This window comes from Cydia fagiglandana, chromosome Z (genome assembly GCF_963556715.1).
Source record: "Cydia fagiglandana chromosome Z, ilCydFagi1.1, whole genome shotgun sequence".
Taxonomy (NCBI): Eukaryota; Metazoa; Arthropoda; class Insecta; order Lepidoptera; family Tortricidae; genus Cydia; species Cydia fagiglandana.
This window is the reverse complement of record NC_085959.1, coordinates 25,191,465-25,213,473: the sequence shown is the minus strand read 5'-3', so window position 1 is coordinate 25,213,473 and position 22,009 is coordinate 25,191,465. Positions and strand designations below refer to the sequence as shown.

At 41.1% G+C, this 22,009-nt stretch overlaps 1 protein-coding gene across 1 annotated transcript in view; it reads right to left on the bottom strand.

Annotated features, from left to right (window-relative positions):
- LOC134678269 (uncharacterized) overlaps positions 1–22,009 on the bottom strand; it is a 77,028-nt gene that overhangs the window by 6,988 nt on the left and 48,031 nt on the right. The window contains exons 5-9 of the mRNA XM_063536752.1: positions 15,671–15,827; positions 13,062–13,224; positions 12,251–12,829; positions 11,432–11,588; positions 4,623–4,798 (exon numbers count right to left, since the gene is read on the bottom strand). Of these exons, the coding sequence (XP_063392822.1) occupies positions 4,623–4,798; positions 11,432–11,588; positions 12,251–12,829; positions 13,062–13,224; positions 15,671–15,827 (1,232 nt within the window). The remainder of the gene's footprint in view (positions 1–4,622; positions 4,799–11,431; positions 11,589–12,250; positions 12,830–13,061; positions 13,225–15,670; positions 15,828–22,009) is intronic.

Below are 22,009 nucleotides of genomic sequence, written 5' to 3'. Positions count from 1 at the left end.
CGGTAGAATGAGATAGCAATATCAGTTGCTCCCTCTAACGCATAAATGCGTCCCTTGGAGTGGCCGGCGTTGGCCCATCGTGAAGAGGAGCCATGAGGGTCGTAGTTCTAGCCTAACCTAACCCACTCCTCAGATAGCAGTTCGGTTCTGTGCGGCTCGCAGTTCGAACCTAATCAAACCCACTTTTCAAGTAGCATTTCGTTTCTGTAAGGCTCGCAGTTCTAACCTAACCTAATCCTTGTTCGGTTCTGTGAGGATCGCAGTTCAAACCTAACCTAACCCACTTAATGGCGCATGCCGTGCGGTGTACGGGGGTTTAAGCGGGAGGGGCTAGTAAGATTGGCATCATCGTACTTTATACCTACATTAATTTTATGATAGGTAATCATAGTTGTTTATTTAGTTAAGGTATCATAGTGGTTTTCTGGGTCAAGGTCCGGGTCCGAGTCCGGGTCCGTGTCCGGGTCCGAGACCGGGTCCGAGTCCGGATCCGAGTCCGAGTCCGGTTCCGAGTCCGAATCCGGATCCGAGTCCGGGTCCGAACCGGATCCGGGTCCGAACCGGATCCGGGTATGAGTCCGAGTCCGGGTCCCAGTCCAAGTCAAAATCGAAATTCGTAATCACCAAACGTGTACCATGCGTCATTGAAGAGTTCTGTTCTGGTCATCATCAGCAGTTCCACTTCATCAAATGCGACAGTTTTTAATGTAAATGCTTGATTTTATGATGAAAATACAAAAAAATCTATACGTAGGTATGCCTTTAATATTTGAGGAGTTCCCTCGATTCCTTATGGATCCCATCATCAGAACTCGAGCTTGACAAAAATGTGGCTTAAAAACTTAACTTGCTTAACGATCATAACGAAAAGGACAAATCGCCAACCGTGAACTATGCGTCGTTTAAGAGTTCTGTTCTGATCATCATCAGCAGTTCCACTTCATCAAATGCAACAGTTTTTAATGAAAATGCTTGATTTTCTGATGTAAATACAAAAATCTCTATACGCATGCCTTTAAGATTTGAGGAGTTCCCTTGATTCCTCGTGGATCCCATCATCAGAACTCGAGCTTGACAAAAATGTGGCTTAAAAACTTAACTTGCTTAACAAACATAACGAAGAGGACAAATCGCCAACCGTGAACTATGCGTCGTTAAAGAGTTCCGTTCTGATCATCATCAGCAGTTCCACTTCATCAAATGTCGCTTTTTTGGGTGTATATGCTTGATTTGTTGATAAAAACCCAAAAATCACTATATGTATGCCTTTAAGATTTGAGGAGTTCCCTCGATTCCTCATGGATCCCATCATCAGAACTGGGTTTTGACAAAAACGGGACCAATCTGTATGCATATACATTCAATCAAAAAAAGAATTTTCAAAATCGATCTAGTAATGACGAAGATATGGAGTAACAAACATTAAAAAAAAAATAAAAAAAAAATACAACCGAATTGATAACCTCCTTCTTTGAGATTTGGAAGTCGGTTAAAAAGTAGACTGAATCAGGCTCCTGCGTATATTCGAAAAACGGTTTTTCTTGTATAACTCGGCCATTTTTGATTTTACAGTAAAAATTTTAGGAAATTTGATTCTCTACAAGTTTGGTCCTCACAATTTTTCTTCTAGGATCGATATATTGGAAATTAAATTTGAAAAAAAAAACCGGGCAAGTGTGAGTCGGACTCGCTCACGAAGGGTTCCGTACCATACTGCAAAAAAAAAACAAAAAAAAGCAAAAAAAAAAAAACGGTCACCCATCCAAGTACTGACCACTCCCGACGTTGCTTAACTTTGATCAAAAATCACGTTTGTTGTATGGGAGCCCTGTTTAAATCTTTATTTTATTCTGTTTTTAGTATTTGTTGTTATAGCGGCAACAGAAATACATCATCTGTGAAAATTTCAACTGTCTAGCTATCACGGTTCGTGAGATACAGCCTGGTGACAGACGGACGGACGGACGGACGGACGGACGGACGGACGGACGGACGGACAGCGAAGTCTTAGTAATAGGGTCCCGTTTTACCCTTTGGGTACGGAACCCTAAAAAGCGACAAATAAACTTCAGAAACCCTATAATAAAACCCTTCAGAAATCCCTATAATAAAATCTCATATCTTCCATTTCCAGGTTTATGATTTGTGGACCTGCGTGCGCTCTGAGCGCTTTTAATATGTGACTAATGGGCAAGTGAGCAACATTCACCATTTTATTCACCAGGCTATGCACATTCCATTACCAACAATTTTATTAATTTGCTGTCCGAAAGTCATAAATTTTGATGCCTGGTGACATTTCGCCGTAATGTCATTTATAAAAAAGATTGTAAACTAACGATTTAGGGAACTTGGATTTTGGAACCCAAAAAAGAATTCAAAAATAAAAAGTATTTATTTTTGAGTCTCCATCATGAGATATGTAATTAACGCGACAGCATGTATTTACACACTAATAGATATAGTAAGAGTAGTATCTCTTATAACTTCCCATATACATATAAATGACTCTACAGTTTGAATACGGAAATCGTGGATTAGGGGTCTGGGCAAGCTTCGGGCGGCCTACAATCATGTATAGAATAGACGTGTGCGCCGATTAAAAAATGATCGGCGGCGGCGTTTGCCAAAAAATCGGCGGCGGCGGCGTGTTTTCGGCGTGAAATCGGCGTGACCTTGACTTTCAGGTTTCTTAAGAAAAATCATTAATTTGTTGTTATTCTTGAAAATTTGATCAATGCAGGTTGCTGGTCAGTCAAGCTACGTATAGTTTGAATATGCTGCGAGTAAAATAGGGTTTGTAAATGAATATAAGATGGGTATAATCACTTGATTTCCCTAGTAATTGGCTTGCATTAAGAGGTTACCTGGTTCCAATGACCTTCGATCTGATTTGTATCTCTCCGTATTGTCCAGCTTTCCATGGCTTATCCAATTAAAAATGACGTACTTTAACAAAACAGAACTCCACATATCCTTGACATTTGCTAGACATGTGGACTCCTATGGCTTCTTTTCAATGGTTTTTTTGTCGTACAAGCACCAGGCTCTCTGAGACGTATCTTCTTTCTCGTGTTCTCATTGCTGAGGCTCTCGACTCGACCACATGTAATTTGTCTCCATTTCGTGCGGTCATAAGCCGTATGGACTGCACGGTGCAGACTGCTGCAAGCCGACCTCTTCATTTCATAACGTTCGACTATCTCACATCACACGTATGCACGAACTCGAGCACGTTTGCCATTCATTCGGCTTAAACTCATGTGTTTCTCCACATCATGCGTTGGATAATATTTCCGAAGAATCTAAGGGCTAACCCATGGCATGTTGGGAAGAGATGAGTGGCGATATAGAGCTCTTTGAGAATGGAGGGGTTTGTTCTTCTAGCTGTCCAAGCAGCACTACTAGCAGTCTTCGTTCGTTCGTTAACAGTTGACGGTGAATACTTAGGATAACTCAGTTACTTTAATTGGTGTGTCAAATAGTTTCTGCAACTGGCTATTCAGTTTCATTCAATTAATAACTGACGTATATTTGACAACAGTGTTATAAATAATACAAAAAAATAATATTGTAATCCAAAAACCAGCTTGAAATAGCTAATTAACAACACTCAAGGTCACGCCGATTTCACGCCGATCATTTATCGGCGGCGGCGGCGTGGTCAAAAAGCCCGGCGGCGGCGGCGCGCCGGCGCGGCGCACACGTCTAGTATAGAACAAAGCAATCGTATATAACTTGAATAATGTATAGAAATAATCCCGTGACTTTGGTGTTCAATTTTAATTTTCAATCGGATTTGTCGTTGAACGATATAGTGAACTACGGCACTGACGACGCCGTTGACCAACCGGCGTTGAAAGATGGACTAAATAAAACATAATGATTACTACACACTAATACCACAAAACAGATAGGTACAGAAATCAACCTACATACAAAGCGCGCTCGAGCAACGCACACATAGACACTGCTCACGGACACGATATCTCGGACCAGTTGGGACCAGTGCGAGCGCGAGTGCCATCCGCTTGAGACACGCGTCTGTGAACTTTTTTGTGCAATAATGGAGAAACAAACAAAAAGTTATTATAACTGTACAGTGGACGGTTGTTTAAATTCAACATTAAACGGTGAATTGTCGTTTTTTAAGCTACCAGTGGTTTCAGAGAGAATGCGTATGCGAATTTATTACATTGTACATGAGAATGCGAATTTATTACACTTAAAAATATAATAATCGTGTATTTCGCCAATCTCGGAATCATCGCAAGATATTTTCTGTGGCAAATTTGTAATATAACAATGACATTAAAATTTAAATACCTATTTGAGTTATTAATGTTATTATTAATTTATATTTCCATTCTTCCCGTTTCATCCTCAACAATAAATCAAACAACTAAATACTAGATACGATATGATAGTTACGAGTGCCACTACCACGATAGTTTTTGTGCATAAGTCATAGTTCGCAACAATCGCAACCCTAGAGCGACCGCCGAGCGTAGGTATGAAAAGTAAAGTACATACATGTGATTGACTTCTGTACTTATCTATTTTGTGCTAATACGACAAACACGTCAGACAGACACGTGATGTATAAATAAGTAGTGACATACTGTCGTCCTTCCACTGCACTTCGACGCCGTTGTAGGCGTCCTTGAGGCGCGCGGTGAGCGCGGGCAGCGCGTCGAGCTGCGCGCGCGCCACGGCGGCTGGCGCGCGCGCCGCCCCGCGCACCTCCGGGTTGGCCGCCAGCGCTTCGCTGCCCTCGCCCGCCGAACTCAACGTATAGCTGCAAAAGAAAATCGCATTTGGCTCAACATTTTTTTTAATATCAGTCAGATTATATGCGACTTTCCTGTCAACATTATAATATAAACGGAATTAAAGCCTAATTTCCGTACTTTATCATTATGTTAAAACCTATTTAAGGGCCGTAATTAAAACATGTAAATTCACTTGAGATTGAGTTTTATTTTTCAATGACAACAATTAAATATATGACACATTGCGCAGACTTTTCTTTACCGCGCAGACAATCCTGCGCGGAGATGTGCGCAGCAGCTACAGGGCTCCCCCTCAAGCGAAGCGTACTGGTCGCCTGACGGATCGGCCTGACCGAGTACACTTTGCTGGAGGTTCATTACTCGTAGCATTACCAGGTTCACTCAAATTCACTGTATAGGCGGGCTTTAAACGGTCAATGGATACTGCGACAACCCGTCCTGGCAATTGTATTGTGAAAACTTTATCACTACGCTTCAGTACTGGATAGGGCCCTTTATATGGAGCTTGTAGCGGTTTGCGCACTGCATCTTCACGCAGGAATACATTTTCGCAATTTTGCAAATCAGGATGCACAAAAATCCTTCTATTGCTAGAGTGTACCTTTTGCGTAGGCTTGAGATCATTTATGATTTGCCGAAGTTGTTCGACGTAATCAAAATTTATGACAGGATTTACAGAAGTGGATGACGAAATGAAATCGCCTGGCAAAGGGAGTGAGCAGCCATACGTAAGTTGGGCTGCACTGACGCCAGAGTCGCTGCGCAGCGCTGAGCGTAGTCCAAGCAGGACAGTGGGGAGTTCTTCGACCCATTTATCTCGATCGCTCAGCCGCGCCATAAGAGCTGCCTTTAGGCATCTATGCCAGCGTTCGATTTTACCATTACTCTCTGGGTGATAAGCTGTTGTGCGTACTCTTTCGATGCCAAATAATTTGGTCAGAGATGAAAAAAGTTCACTTTCGAATTGACGGCCTTGATCAGTTGTTATGGTTGATGGGCACCCAAAACGTGCGATCCAAGCTTCGTATATAGTTTTAGCCACAGTTTCAGCAGTTATATCTCGAATGGGTATTGCTTCTGGCCAGTGCGTTGTCCTGTCTATAATTGTGAGTAAATACCGGTGTCCAGCCGATGAAGTACTCAAAGGACCGACGAGGTCTGTATGTATATGTTGGAACCGTGCGCTCGGTGTGAAACATCCCACGTTGCTGTAAGTATGACGCTGAACCTTCGATTGTTGACATTGGATACAAGTTTTGGCCCAAATACCGACATCCTTGTTCATAGACGGCCAAAAATATCTCTCTTGTATCATCTTCCTAGTTGTCCTGATACCCGGGTGACTTATATTGTGTACGGTATCGAAGGCAGTGCGGCGTAAATCTTCAGGTATGTAAGGTCTAATGGCTGATGTAGATACTTCACAATAAATTGGTTCTTTTGAGTTTGGCAAGATGATTTTCTTTAACTCTATATTCTTTTTCAGTAATAAATGCTTGATAGATTTGTCAATTTGCTGTAATTGTGCGAGTCTATCATAGTCGAACACAGATGGCGTGGTGATAGTCTCGATGCGTGACAATGCGTCCGCAACCACGTTATCTTGGCCACTTACATGCCTGATATCGCTGGTAAATTCGCTAATGAATGACAGCTGTCTGGAACGGCGAGGAGTTTCTGACTCAGATGACATTTTCATAAGTGCGTATGTCAGCGGCTTATGATCTGTAAAAATGATTAACTCACGGCCTTCGAACATTTTCCTAAAATGTTTCACAGACATATATATAGACAACAATTCTCTGTCAAACGTACTATATTTTTGTTGGGCGCTTGAAAATCTTTTTGAAAAATATCCCAACGGCTGCCATTTATTGTTAATACGTTGTTGGAGTACACTTCCCGCGCTCTGCTCGCTAGCGTCACAAAAAAGAGCTATAGGCGCGCTATGAGAAGGGTGAGCGAGAATCACTGCGTTGTTTATAGCTTTCTTACATGCTTCAAATGCCTCATCCGCTTCAGGGTTCCACTGTATGACTGTTTTATCGCGTTTCTTGCAGTTGTGCAAAAATACATTTAATGGTGTTTGAATTTGTGCTGCGTTGGGAATGCTGTCGTGATAAAAGTTGACCATTCCAAGAAACCTTCGTAGTTGTTCGATATTTTCAGGTTTAGGGTAACTGTTAATAGTTTGAATTTTATCTTCTGGTGGTTTAATTCCATGCGGTGTTACAGTGTAGCCGAGGAACTTGACAGATTCTTGACCCAGCACGCATTTTGAGGGATTGATTGTGACACCGTATTCGTTCAGTCGTTGGAGGACTGTCCGGAGGTGATTTTCCTGGGTTTCCGCGTCCTTAGATGCAATGATGATATCATCGATGAATGGGAAAACATAATCTAAACCAGCAAGAACTTGATGAATAAATCTTTGAAATGTCTGTCCAGCATTTTTTAAACCTTCTCTCATCATCGGAAACTCAAAAAGACCGAATGGCGTGATTATAGCGGTTTTGTCGATATGATTTTTGTGCATAGGAATCTGTTGATACGCCCGGTTTAAGTCGATCGTACTAAAAATATTCATACCGTGAAGTTGGTAGGTAAAATCTCTTAGTCGAGGAACGGGGTAACGATCTGGTTTTGTGACAGAGTTTAACCGTCTATAATCTCCGCACACTCGTATGTCGCCATTTTTCTTAGGCACAACGTGAAGTGGACTTGCCCAGGGACTCTTGCTAGGACGACACAACTGTTGCTCTATCATGTGATCAAATTCCTTTTTGACCGCGAGGTACCGGTGTGGCGGGAGCGGGCGTGGGCGTGCATGCACGGGAGCTCCATTAGTCTCAATGTAGTGCTCGACGTTGTGCTTGGGAGCGCTCTTCATTGATGATGGCCTTATAATATCGGGAAATTCTTTGAGAATATGATGATATTTTTGTTCGAGATCAATGCTGCAGATCGTTGGCTGCGAGGTCTTACAAATCGGAGTTCTGACAGCAAGGTTGGTTTTCTTGTCAATCAGACATCGTCCGTCAAGATCGACGAGCAATTGGTGGTACTTCAGAAAATCAGCGCCGATGATTGGCTTACTGACTGCCGCGATAATAAACTTCCATCTAAATGTACGTTTTAAATTGAAATCTAGGTCCAATATCTTTTCGCCGAAAGTAGGAATTATGCTGTTGTTCGCTGCATAAAGATTGAAGGAGGTCGGACGGCCACGGAATCCTCTAGGCTTTGGTATGACAGAAATATTTGCGCCAGTGTCAATAAGGAATTTAACTTTGGTGTCTTGATCAGTGACGAACAGGCGGTGTGAAATATCCGATGCGCTAGTACCCGCCTCAGCTAACGCCGGCACTAGTTTTCCTTATTATTGCTCTTCTTGAAATTACAAGGGATGGTGCACTTATACGCTGAGTCGCCGAAACGTCGGTGATAAAAACAGATGTCGCTCGACGAAGGTTGGAGGTTTTGAAAATTGGTCCGTGTGCGAGAATACGGACGATTAAATCGCGAAGCGTTGAATTGCGGACCTGAATATGTGCTGCGACGGTACTGTTTCTGTTGAATCTTGATCTCGGCGACTTCGCGAACGAGATAGTCCAGCTTGTCTTCTAGCGTTTTCTGCGGCGAATGAGCTTCACTGGTAGTCGTAGAAGTGGATGGTTGTGCCGAAATTGCGGATATTTCTTTACGCGTCTGTTCTAAAATTTTATCTGCCATCAGTGCTATGTCACTTAAATTTATATCTTTCATAATAGTATCGCTCGAGGCGACGACTGCTCGAACAGACAGAGGCAGATGATTTGACCACAGAATACGGAGAGCTGTTTCGGAAATGTTGCTACCGGCGAGGGTTTTCATCCGACGCAGTAACTGAGATGGCTTTAAATCGCCGAGCTCCATTTCTGATAAAAGACGTTGCAGACTACGTTCTTTAGACTCCTCGTAGACGGTAATCAATCGGGTTTTCAATGTTTCGTACTTGTTAGTTTCAGGTGGTTTTAGTAAAATGTCGCTTACTTCGTCCAGATCCTGACGTTCTAGTTTTGCTATTGCGAGTTCGTACATTGCCTGGTCGCCCTTCTTGAGGGGGGCGATGATAGATTCAAATTGCACAAACCAAAGTCTTATTTGGTCGCGCCATATTGGTGGGATACGAATGTTGGTCGCGATACCTGAGAGCTCTACAATCGGGCTCGAAACTGCAGGTTCGAACTTTTCGGTTGTTTCGTTATCAGAAGACATGTTTTTAGAAGGCTGGATGCTGCTCTGAATGCGGGGTCACCACTTTAAGGGCCGTAATTAAAACATGTAAATTCACTTGAGATTGAGTTTTATTTTTCAATGACAACAATTAAATATATGACACATTGCGCAGACTTTTCTTTACCGCGCAGACAATCCTGCGCGGAGATGTGCGCAGCAGCTACACCTACTTAATTAAATTTACATATATGATAAAAGACGTCAATTTTTTTTATAAATCGTTAACATCTGCAATATCCACAAATAAGACTCCAGACTCCAGATTTCCCGAACGTTATTGACCCATTTCTAACTAAAGCTCCATAATTTTCCGAAATTTAAATGAAATCAATAGTCAATAGAAGATTGTTACCCGAGGTTCACATATCCATTGCACCCGAGATATATTAGCACTTGAACGAATAGGGAACGTTAATAGTGTGAAATGGGTGCTCTTTTCTGTTGTACTTACTATTTCGATTAAGAGGAAAGAAGATAAATAGAAATATGTAAAAAAAAAAAATTAACAATTTAGACAAGAGGAAAGTAAAATACAAGGGTAGGAAAAGCGCTTTTCAACCCTGCTATCTTCATATGAAAAGTGAAATTTACGAAAATAACAGTTAAATAAATCGTCATAAAATTCATTATTGGTTGTAACGTTGTACGTACATGTTTTAATTATAAGCTTAGATTTTACTATTTTTACATATTAAATTAATCAAATTTAAATAAAAATAACTTATTTATAATAGATTTTAATTTATTAACGCATGAATTATAATTTTACTTTTATTTTAATCAATTATTATTTATGGAAATGAACTAATTATTTATTTATACAATTTTATTAATCAATTTTATATTTACAGTAATCGTCTTATTCTACTTTACTATTGTAAAGTAAGACAAAAATATCATAATTAATATATTCAATACATAGATAGTTTTTACATTGCATGACATTTTATTCTTACGGACTGTACTCGCGACCGGTCCATTGGTTGACGTCATGGAAGGATCGAGAAGCGGCTGCGCGCGCGCTTGTCTCCTCCCGTTGACCTCTGGCAGTCCAGTCCGCGCCACCTCGCCGTCGTATACGGTTGTGCCGTTGCGCACACGGGGGAACCCGTGTCGTCTAGCGCGCGGTACAAATATTTAATTATGGTGAGCGCGGAGCGCTTTCCTTATAAAACCCTATTTGCGACGTTTTAGCGCTATAATTGTTATTCCCGCACCCACGTATTGGTAAGTGCAAAGTGTTGAACGTTATATTATTAGGATAAGTAGTTTAAGTTTGTGTTAAAGTAGCTCCTTTGTTATTCGCTCTTTAATTAGCGTAATACATTTTGAAATCATACATTTCACTTGTTGCTAAATGCCTTTATTATAATGATACTGCAGTTTCCTTTGTTCTCGTAGTGGCGGGTACGAGTAAGTATGTGTGCGTACCCTCCTACTTATTTAAATTCACTTCTTTGTTCTTCTTTCCTTCTTTACTCTGTGCTTTTCCTTCGCTTTTGTAACTCCGCTCTGCTTGTGAACACAAACACGCTTTCTGCTTGGTGCACCGGCTTTCCCATGGTCATCATCATCATATCACAGGGTGTTCACGAATGCAGAGCGAGCAGGAACACCTTACTAAGACGTTCTGGAAATCCACAGGGTGCGTCGTAATATTTCAAAAATCACCGTCGGCCGACGTAGCAACAACGCACCATCACCACCACCTCGACGGCAGGGTTGGAGCCATAGCCGTTAGCCCGCCGTCGCCCCTGCTCCTCTTCAGTGCTGGCGAGAGTCACCCACCTGCTGCGGACCCTCGACCTGGCCAGGGCAGTACCGGTTCCCGGGTGCAAATCTAGACGGGCCTTGACCACCCACGACCCTATTTTAAATTCGTAGTTTTTTTAAAATAAATAATTATTTTGTTAACGAGTTGGTAGTACTTCATTTACTTACCCTACCAACTAGGACGTACTCTCCTCTTAACGTTACATGGTCAAGCTTTTATCGCTGACTGTACTTTTTTTCCACAGTCAACTACTTGCTCATCGAGACAATTGTGAAAACCCCAAACACAATTATGTAGTTTGAGTTGTTTTATCACAGAGTTCTCATGACCACGTCTCCATCATCAGATCAGCTCCATGTCATCAAAATATGGCATTGTCATTCGATTTATATAATTATGTATGCAAAATTTCAGCTCAATCGGAAATCGAAGTGGGTCAAATGTAGCTTCCAAGATTTGATTTGAAATAAAAGCTTGTAAAAAAATGCATCCTAGTCGCAAAAGTGTCACTAGCACGACGCGAACGGTTATTAATGGTCAGCATACTCGTACTCGTAGGTGTGTGTGTGTGTGAGGTGGCATGTACCTGGCGCTGTGCGTGCCGTTGAAGCAGGGCGCGCTGGTGACGCTGGCGGGGCTGCAGAGCAGCGCGGGCAGGTGGCTCCAGTAGTGATGCGTGGCGCGCACGCGCAGCCGCGTCTCGCGCACCAGCTTCTCCAGCGCCGGCCCCGCCCACTCCGACCCTGCTCCCCGCATCATACAACACCTTATTATTATACATATACAGGATGTCCCAATACTATGGGATAATGGGACATCAAGGGAAAGTACCTTAAATATCGTAGATAGGATATTTTGCTGAAAGAAGACATTATTTTAATTTAAAAAACAATTTAAACTGCATTCATAGATTTTTAAATAATTACATGGTTGAACCGGGAATCGAACCCGCTACACGAGAAAAAAAATCACCTGTAGTTTTATCATACCGATCCAAAGGCTTCATCATAAGGATAATTTTTTGCTAAATAACATAGTGTCAGAAATAAAAAGAAGACCATGAATTTTTTTTGTATGTTTACTGTCCTCATATTAAAATAAACCTAACAATAAAATAAACATAAAATTTTGAACTTAAAAAAGAATTTAATAGCATCGTACGCAGACGTTTTGCTTGTAAAAATTAAATGTATCAACAACCGACAACGTGGTACCTTTTAGTTGAAAACATCACATTTACGTATTGACGTGAATAGATACGTCTCCCTAACGGACTCTATAAAAATCATTTAGAATTTTAGACAGCGACTAACTCTGTTACCGAAAAACGCAAATGATCGTTATGATAGTCAATGAATAGTAGTGGGCACATAAGCCGCGGGTTGTGTAAGGCGCTCGCACTCACCGTGGCCGTCTTCCGCCTTGGCGGCGGGCTTCTTCTTCTTGGAGCCCCGTTTGCCGGCGAACTCGTACGACCTGAAGTCAATCTCAGCGCCTCCGGCGGGTTCGGGCTCCGCGTCTCGTTTTCGTCTCTCGTGTTCTTCGTACGCTTCTAAATCGATGTTTCCCCTCATATATTGCAAGAATCGCTCTCTCGACTTGGCGTGTTCGGCCATCTCGTCCGTTATCTTTTTGATACCTTCTGGTGTCCTCAGGCTGAGGAGGGAAGGATCGTCGTTGACTAGACTCTCGAAGGACGCTTCGATCTCGAAATCGTCTACGTCATTAGCGGCGGGGCGGACGCGGGCCGGAGGCGGCAGCGCACGCGGCGAGCGGCGGCTGCGCTCGGGCGCGAAGAAGGCGCCGCTGCCGCCGCCGCCGCCCAGCACCGGCTTGCCGCACCCGGCGAAGATCTTCTGGGAGATCTCTTGATTGTGCTCTTGAAAGCTCATGATGGCCTCTGATATCTTTATGTCGATCGGTTCTACCACCATGGCGATATTGAATGGACCAAGAAGTCGATCGGCTACCTTTTCCACAGCGTCTGAAAAACACAACATTTATCATAGGAGAAACTTAACTATTAGCAAAGAATATTTAAATAGAGGCGTCAGAATCTACAGAATTAAATATTGTATAATTGAACTACTAGCGTAGCGAGTGGTTCAAAAAGTGTAATCTTGAGAGTTGCGTGTGTTTGCGAGATATAGTTATCACTTGTAATTCGGCGTCGTGGCTCGTGTTTGGGCGCGAGCAATCGAGATGTATGTACGTACCGACGTAGGCGTCCCAGTTGTCGGCGAGGTCGGCGTGCGCGGGCAGGCAGCCGCGCAGCACGTTGTGGCAGTAGCGGCTGCAGGCGGGCGCCGCCACCGCGCCGCACGCGCCGCACCAGCGCAGCCGCGCCCACGCCGCCGCGCACTCCTCACCCACGCCCACCTGCGCGACACACCAAGCTGCATCACACCACTCTCACTCCGCTAACCACGCAGCCGCACGCATTTTTAGAGCCTATGAGGCATTCATACGTAGCCTTATGCAACGCGATTGATCGGTGCGCGGTATTCACAATATCACATTCGTTTAAAGTTTACATTGGCTTTTAACCGTGAAAGCGTAGGTACTTTGAAGAAAACGATACCCGAATCTGCCGTGTGACGATTAAAGCCTTGTGACTTTTGCCTCAAGGTTTCTAAACAGCAATCGACTAATTAAGTGACCGTTACTTACACAACATTTACTTACTCAAATGTGACGAATAACATTTACTTATACAATATTTTATCATAGGGTAATTTATTAATTATAGGACACATATTCGCAAAGCGTTGATACAACTGTAAAACAAAACGTCCATAAACAAAAAATGCAAAAGCTGGTGCATTACATCTCGCGTTGCAATCTCGCTTCGTTTATTCTTCTTAAGTAAACCATCTGAATAGCCTACTAGTAATGAAAAACTCTTAAAACTTATTAAGCTAATTGAATGTCAAATCGGTACTTAATACTAGTCGAATTATGGAAGGTTCAAATTGGTAGACATTGTCTTTCCGCCTCGGACATGACGTGAATAGCAGTTTAAAACTTCAGAGCCACATATGCAATTTTACGGGTAGGTATAATATATTGTACCTACTTCATGATATATAGTACTACTACTTAGCAAAGATCAGTTGCAAATACATTTACTATTCTCATCACAAGTCAACAGCAACGCCGGCCTTGGTGGCCAGTAACTTCGCGTGCAATGCAAATGCTCGTCGGTTGGGCTTCTATTAGAGGCTAGGGAGACGTTGCCTGAATCGGCAGTGGAGCAGCCGTGGGCCGCGGGAATAGAAACAATGAAACAATTGGAGCGCTGGCGGGCGCAGGAGGCGCGCGGCGCGGCGCCGTGACACACGCGGGGAGCAACGCTCGCCAAACGAGCGCTGAAACTGTGACTCACGGCCGGGCTGATGTCAGCTCGCAGAGGTCATCTTAACGTCTTCGATATCGATTTGCTTAAATTACACATTTAAATGTTGAGCCGGTTGTTATAAAATATTTCATACATTAAGAATGAATAATTAAGTTTGGCACAGGTTACGATAAAATATGCCGCTAAAGGTGCACAATAACTAAATGTCCAACATTAGTATTCTATGTTGAGAACTTCGCTTAGCATACCAAATGAATCACGCTAATCTTTATACAGCTGTGTAAGCCAGAAGGTTGCGTCATCTCAACTACTGGTATTGGAACTAAGTTATTTGTACTTCTATAAGCAATAATTACTATTTAACCTATGTATTTCAGGCAGAATTTACCGTATGAAACAGTATGTGGACCTATCTTAGGGACAAGTCTATTAAATTCTGACTCTCCACCTACTCGTATCTACAGACATTTCTGTAGACAAATATTTAGTGATTATGTATATAAGTCATAATTTTAATAGGTACAGTACGTAATTATAATTAATTATAAATGGAAAATGTACGTGACAAAGAAAAAATATACTGGTGGCGATGCACGATGAAAACATAACAAAAGTCGAAAAATGTAAGTAGTATGTACAATTAGTTGGTAGGTCGCGCGGAGGCGCCGGCGGCGGCGGCGCGCGTCTATTAATAACGACAATCAGTTCGCGGACACACTCGCAGACCAGAGGAGCCACACAACGCGTGTTCACTTTGCGTGCCTGCTACTCGTATACTTTATGAAACATTATCTAGATAGGTATTCGCTCTTTGCATTATTAATACTCATATAATAGAAAAATAATAAAACCCACTATTTTAGTGCCTTATTATTCTAATTAATATGTTAATAACATGTTAAATAGGCACTAAAATAGTATATTTTAGTCGACTTAGTTAAAACAGGATTAAAAGTACCTAGGCGTCGTGTTTTTAGCGTGTATTCTTTCAATTTTCTGATTCTGCTGGTAAAGGATAACATTTATCTCTAATCAATACACATTAATTCGAAGGTGCTGGTGCACTTCGCTAAACTGACAGTACACAATTGTAAATAGCATTTATAATTGAATCAGGCCGTTCCGCTGTCATCATAATGTAGGTACACGAAAATTCGTCGTCCTTTAAGGACTGTGCACACCGGCTGCGTGTGCGTGATGTGCGCGTGCGCGTACGGCGTTGTGATATACTGGCTCCAACATTTTAGCGCAGTGTGCACAGGCCTTTAACACAACGAATGTTTTAGATGATATGACTAGAAAAAAAGTGTCAATGAAAGAAATAATCCCCATTAAATTCCCTATAAAATATCACTATTAAAAAGTATACATACATATTACAATGTATCTTGATTATTGTACAAACGGATCAGTTCCGTGGTTGGCGTAGTTAGTTAGGTTAGGTTATAGTGCGGTGTCGGTGGTTACCTGCATCATGTTGCGCACGACGTCGGCGCCGGCGCGCAGGGCCTTGTGGAAGGTGCGCGTGGCCACGAAGGCGCGCCGCAGCTGCACCGACAGCTTGTGGGGCACGTCCTCGAACGGCTGGATCTCGCGCATGTGCTCGTTCACGCATTTCAAGTACCTGCAGTTTACAAATTCAATACATATATGTATAGCTTGGCAAAAAAGAGTACAAATTAAAAAGTGGCAACACTGTAGTGTCGTCCCTTTCAAACCAATGTATATAAGAAAAAGGGACAATACTTTTTTGCCAAGCTGTACGAGCTAACTATGACTGAAGTGGGAGAGCCATGGATATGTACACCCGTGTACTGGCAACTGCAGAAAAGAAATAAGCCTGCTGTGTTTATGTAGTACATTACATAGGTCACTACCCATATAACCATTCCAGTCGCAGAATCATCAAAGTGGTAACTAAATGTCAGATGTGTCGTAACAGAGTCCACACAATGTGTCTAGAATTGTTTCGAAACAAAGTGTCGTCGCCGTGTGTACACTTTTCCGTAACAAGGTGTCGACACATTTGTGTGCACTTTGCGTGCGGTTTGCGACTAAATCTGACAGCAAATTTGTGACAGCAAATGTCAATATAAAATACCTCTTGAAAACCAAGGTTTGTCAAACTACTATTAGTGTCTCGTGTGCTCGTAAGTAATTCTAGTAAGTCATCATGGGCGATGCAAATGATAATAATCGACCAAAACCATATAAACACCCAACACCCGTCAACCTTTTACAGAAAAGTTTTTAAAGAAATGCAATAAGCTACTTAGGTCAGCCAACGAATGCCCAAAAAAGTTGTAGAGGGAAATGCTCGGAACACAATTTTTGACTCTGTAACTTGATGGTTTGGACAAGTTAGGAGGTGAACATATCAAAAGTCCCCGGCCGCACGGGCGGTATAGCCCTTGAGCGGGGGAAGAGAGGGGGCTTTGAAGGTCCCATTTTCCGGTTTTTCGATTATATCTCGGAAACTATGCATCTTAGCGACATGGCCACTTATACAAAATGAAAGTTAATTTAATTTGTTACAAGTTTATTCAGTCAATTTTTTCGATATGTTGAATAGTTTTTGAGATATCCGCTCTTGAAAGTTTATTTAGGGCTCTCAATTTTATCTTGATATATCTACATCAGTGAAGGTGCTAGGCCGTGCATGGTATCGTTTTCGTATAAATCTGGGTTGCTGAATCCATTTAAGGTATCACATTGACACCATTCCACTAAAATAAAAAAATCTTTTTAGGGTTCCGTACCTCAAAAGCAAAAAACGGAATCCTTATAGGATCACTCGTGCGTCTGTATATCTGTCTGTCTGAATACACAAAATAGTTCTTTACCTATAGATGACAGGAAAACCTATTAGAAATGTGCAATCAAGCGCGAGTCGGACTTAATGTACGGAACCCTTAATACGCGAGTCCGACTCGCACTTGGTCGGTTTTTTTTAAACTCCTCTTGACGCTTAACCGCTGAACCGATTTCGTTGAAATTTGGTATAGAAATAGTTTGCGTCCCGGAACAGGACATAGGATAGATCTTATAACCAAAATCATCTTTTGAAGGTGTGAAAAGTGGCGTGGAAATTTGTACGGGAAATCAATAACCGCTGAACCGATTTATATTAAATTTGGGATGGTCTACATCTTTGATTTAGTTAAAAATGATAAAAAAAAACATGACTTCAAACCTAAACTTAAACAGTATTAACTTCAAGAAGTCAATTCTGAATTCCCCCCTACACCTCATTTCACACCTTTGAAGGATGATTTTTGAGATAACTTATTATGTCCTGTCTCGGGACTCAAAATATATGTGTACTAAATTTAAATTAAACTGTTCAGCAGTTTAAGCGTGAAGAGGAGTTTAAAAGAAAGTAAGTTTATATGTTTTTACTTTGGAATGGTGTCAATGTGATACCATAACTAAATTTGGTACTGCGAATTTATACGAAAACGATATCAAACATGGCCTCGTAGCTTTACTGTTGTAGAAGTCAAAATAAAATTGAGAACCCTAAATTCTTATTACTTGACCAAACTTGTGTAGAAGGAAAAGGAAAAATAAAAGTCTTCGGCAGGAATATAAGACACAAATATATTTTTTTTTTTGCGTTACTATTTCAATCATCAAATATAAACATACCTTGATTATGATTATATTATTCTAGTGAGATCCTCACAGATAAACAAAAACATTTACTTAAAAAATTACAAGGTCGAAATGTCACGGAACTTGTGAGAGTAATACGTGAAAAATAAAAACTTTTATGACAAAAAAATCTGGACACAATTTAAGAAGCATCCCATTGCGTCGAGGAATCATCTGTATTTTTGCTTGTTTCATTACCTCCTCGCTTCTTTTTTTGTCCTTTGTATTCTGTAGCAATTTGTTAGATCTGAAAATAAAGATAACTTTCGTCGTCACGGATGTCGATTTATAAGATTTAGGGAGTGCAGAATTCGAAAACGATGATCATTTTATAATCCAAGATGGCGGCTACGTATTTTGTCATAAAAGTCGTCATGAATATCGTTTTATAGGTTTTAGGAAGTGCCGATTTCGAAAATGATGACCAGTTTGGAATCCAAGATGTGTGCCGTGCACTTTGTCATAAAAGTCGTCATGGATATCGTTTTATAGGTTTTAGGGAGTGCAGAATTCGAAAATGATGACCATTTTGGATTCCAAGATGTCTGCCGTGCACTTTGTCATATAAGCCGTCATAGATGTTGATTTATAGGTGTTAGGAAGAGCAGATTTCGAAAATGATGACCATGACCAACAAAACGACATCCATGTCGACTTTTAACATAGTGCATGGCCGGCATCTTGGATTCCAAAATAGTTATTATTTTCGAAATCTGCGCCCCCTAAAAACTATAAAACGACAGCCATGACGACTTTAATGACATACTGCATGGCCGCCATTTTGGATTCCAAAATGGTCATCATTTTCGAAATCAGGGCCCCCTAAAACCTACAAAACGACACCCATGACGACTTTTATGACATAGTGCATGGCCACCATTTTGGAATCCAAAATGGTCATCATTTTCTAAATCTGCGCCCCCCAAAACCTATAAAACGACACCCATGACAACTTTTATGACAGTGCATGGCCGCCATTTTGGATTTCAAACTGGTCATCATTTTCTAAATCGAGGCCCCCTAAAACCTATAAAACGACATCCATGACGACTTTTATGACATAGTGCATGGCCGCCATTTTGGAATCGAAAATGGTTATCGTTTTCGAAATCGGCGCCCCCCAAAACCTATAAAACGACACCCATGACGACTTTCATGACATAGTGCATGGCCGCCATTCTGGAATCCAAAATGGTCATCATTTTCTAAATCTGCGCCCCCCAAAACCTATAAAACGACATCCATGACGACTTTTATAACATAGTGCATGGCCGCCATCTTGGAATCCAAAATGGTCATCGTTTTCGAAATCTGCGCCCCCTAAAACCTATAAAACGACACCCATGACGACTTTTATGACATAGTACATGGCCGCCATTTTGGATTTCAAAATGGTCATCATTTTCTAAATCGGGGCCCCCTAAAACCCATAAAACGACATCCATGACGACTTTTATGACATAGTGCATGGCCGCCATTTTGGAATCGAAAATGGTTATCGTTTTCGAAATCTGCGCACCCCAAAACCTATAAAACGACACCCATGACGACTTTTATGACATAGTGCATGGCCGCCATTCTGGATTCCAAAATGGTCATCATTTTCGAAAGCGGGGCCCCCCAAAACCTATAAAACGACATCCATGACGACTTTTATGACATAGTGCATGGCCGCCATCTTGGAATCCAAATTGGTCATCGTTTTCGAAATCTGCGCCCCTTAAAACCTATAAAACGACACCCATGACGAGTTTTATGACATAGTGCATGGCCACCATTTTGGAATCCAAAATGGTCATCATTTTTGAAATCTGCGCCTCCTAAAACCTATAAAACGACACCCCTGACGACTTTTATGGCATAGTGCATGGCCGCCATTTTGGATTCCAAAATGGTCATCATTTTCAAAATTGGGGCCCCCTAAAACGTATAAAACGACATCCATGACGACTTTTATGACACAGTGGATGGCCGCCATTTTGGATTCCAAAATGGTCATCATTTTCGAAATCGGCACTCCCTAAAACCTATAAATCGACACCCATCTTGACTTTTATGACAAAGTGTTTGGCTACCATCTGCATGCAAGACATTTCTATTATTTTTACGTACAAAAATGGCCCCCTGTCAACTTCCAACCGAGATTTAATCGATAATTTATTCGATTAATGTTCAGATTAATTCAATTTCAATCTATGTTAGGTCGACTAAACTAATCGTGATTAAAATTTGAGGATTAACTTTTTTTATTCCATTAATTAGTCGAATAAACAGTTAATCTATTAAGTCCCATCTCTGACCACGTCATTTTTACACTTTGAGAATATCTGAAAACAAATGAATACAAGGAGCCATTTTGCAAATCCAGTAACTTTGTTATTACTTTTGACAGCGCGTGTCATGTGTCTACACAGAGTCGACACAAAGTCGAAACATTTGCGACTACTTTGTGACTGCAATATTTCTCAGCCTTAAACCATATTTATACATCATAATTAACAAGTTTCGTAGTATGTAAAGCGTTATTTCTGTTATTTAAGTATAGTATACGCATCGAAGTACTAAAAATGCATCAAATAATATATTTATGAACACAAGCCCTGAGAAGTAAACAATTTCATTTTCGGCTAAACTAAAACAATGTGGTGGCGCGTTGATTATATTACACTTAGTTTATCAAATCACTCGAGCAGTTTAATTCCCCATAATAATTTAAGTCCTATTGTAATATAAATGCAAACAATATATAATTACGTCTTGTTATCCGTTTTAGAGATGGCGTATTAATGTCACTTATTTTTATTTAACTATTTTTCCATCTGACAGTTTCCATTTGACAGGAACAAAATGAACGAATGAACGAATGATTTTGGCATAAAGTAGTCGCAAACTAGTAACAATGTGTGCACACGGCGACCACACTTTATGTCACTTTGTGTCATGTGTCGACCCTTCCCCATTTCTGGTAACTGTGTCGACACGGCGACGACTCTGCGACTGGAATTGTGACCGAAACAGACGGTGTCGACACAAGATGTGTCTACACCGCGTCGTAACGGCGACTGGAAATGGTTGTATGGGTAGATAAGATTGCAACAAATATGAAACAAAGAGGTGGCCTGTCGCATATACTTTTTAAAACTATAGTTCAATATATGTACATACAATGATTGGCCGGAAAAAAATACTTATTTTTATACCTTATTAAAAAATCTAAACTTTTAAGTTTTAATGAAATAAAAATATTGTAACAAAATTCGTAAATAAACTTTAGCCCACGCAGACATTTTAAAATAAAAATATATTTTTTAATAAGTAAATTTGAAAAGAAAGTTAATGTTTTCTCGCGAAACATTATCTATGTAAATATAATTTAAAAAGTACATATATGTAAGTCGCCTCTTTGTTTCACATTTGTCTGTAGCAAAACTTATCTAGTGACCTATGTATGTATTACATACATCACCATTTGACTAACAGTACTGTGGTCTTTTTTATCCGGTTAAAATTAATGGTAAGTCCTTCCGATTTCATTATTAAAACAGGTACTTACTTTTGATAATGATAATAGATAAGTTATTCAGTTTAGTTTGTTGAAAGAACTCTCAGAAAAGGTAAAGTACTAGCTCTAGTATGTATGTATGTCGCAGTCGGATCGTATAATCCGCCGTATTACATTACGGCTAGCCGTTTTCAAAAACAGGGGCGTTTTGAAATGCGGCGGTTTAACGATTAGCCGTATTGAATGCGGCTGAATGAGAATCCGCCGGAATGTATTCGGCGCCATACGTTCTTCAACACGGCTAGCCGTAATGTAATACAGCGAGTCATTAGCCGCCGCTTTGACAGTTTTTAGTTCCCATTTTTAACACTCGTGGCGCTGCCTGACAAACGCTGGGGTGTCCATCAAATCTGGAGTTTGTCGGACTTTTTCTTTTCAAAAAAAAATTTCCTTCGCAACTTAACTAGACGGAGCCCCGCTTCGCGGGGCTCCTATTTCTGAGCGGTTTGCCCTTCGGGCATCTGAAGCTACCTAACGAACCTAACCTACCTACCTATTGATTAAGTGAGACGTCCGTGAAAACATTACACTTTGGGGAAAAAAGCGTAGGTAGATAATTAGGTTAGGTTCGTTAGGTAACTTCAGATGCC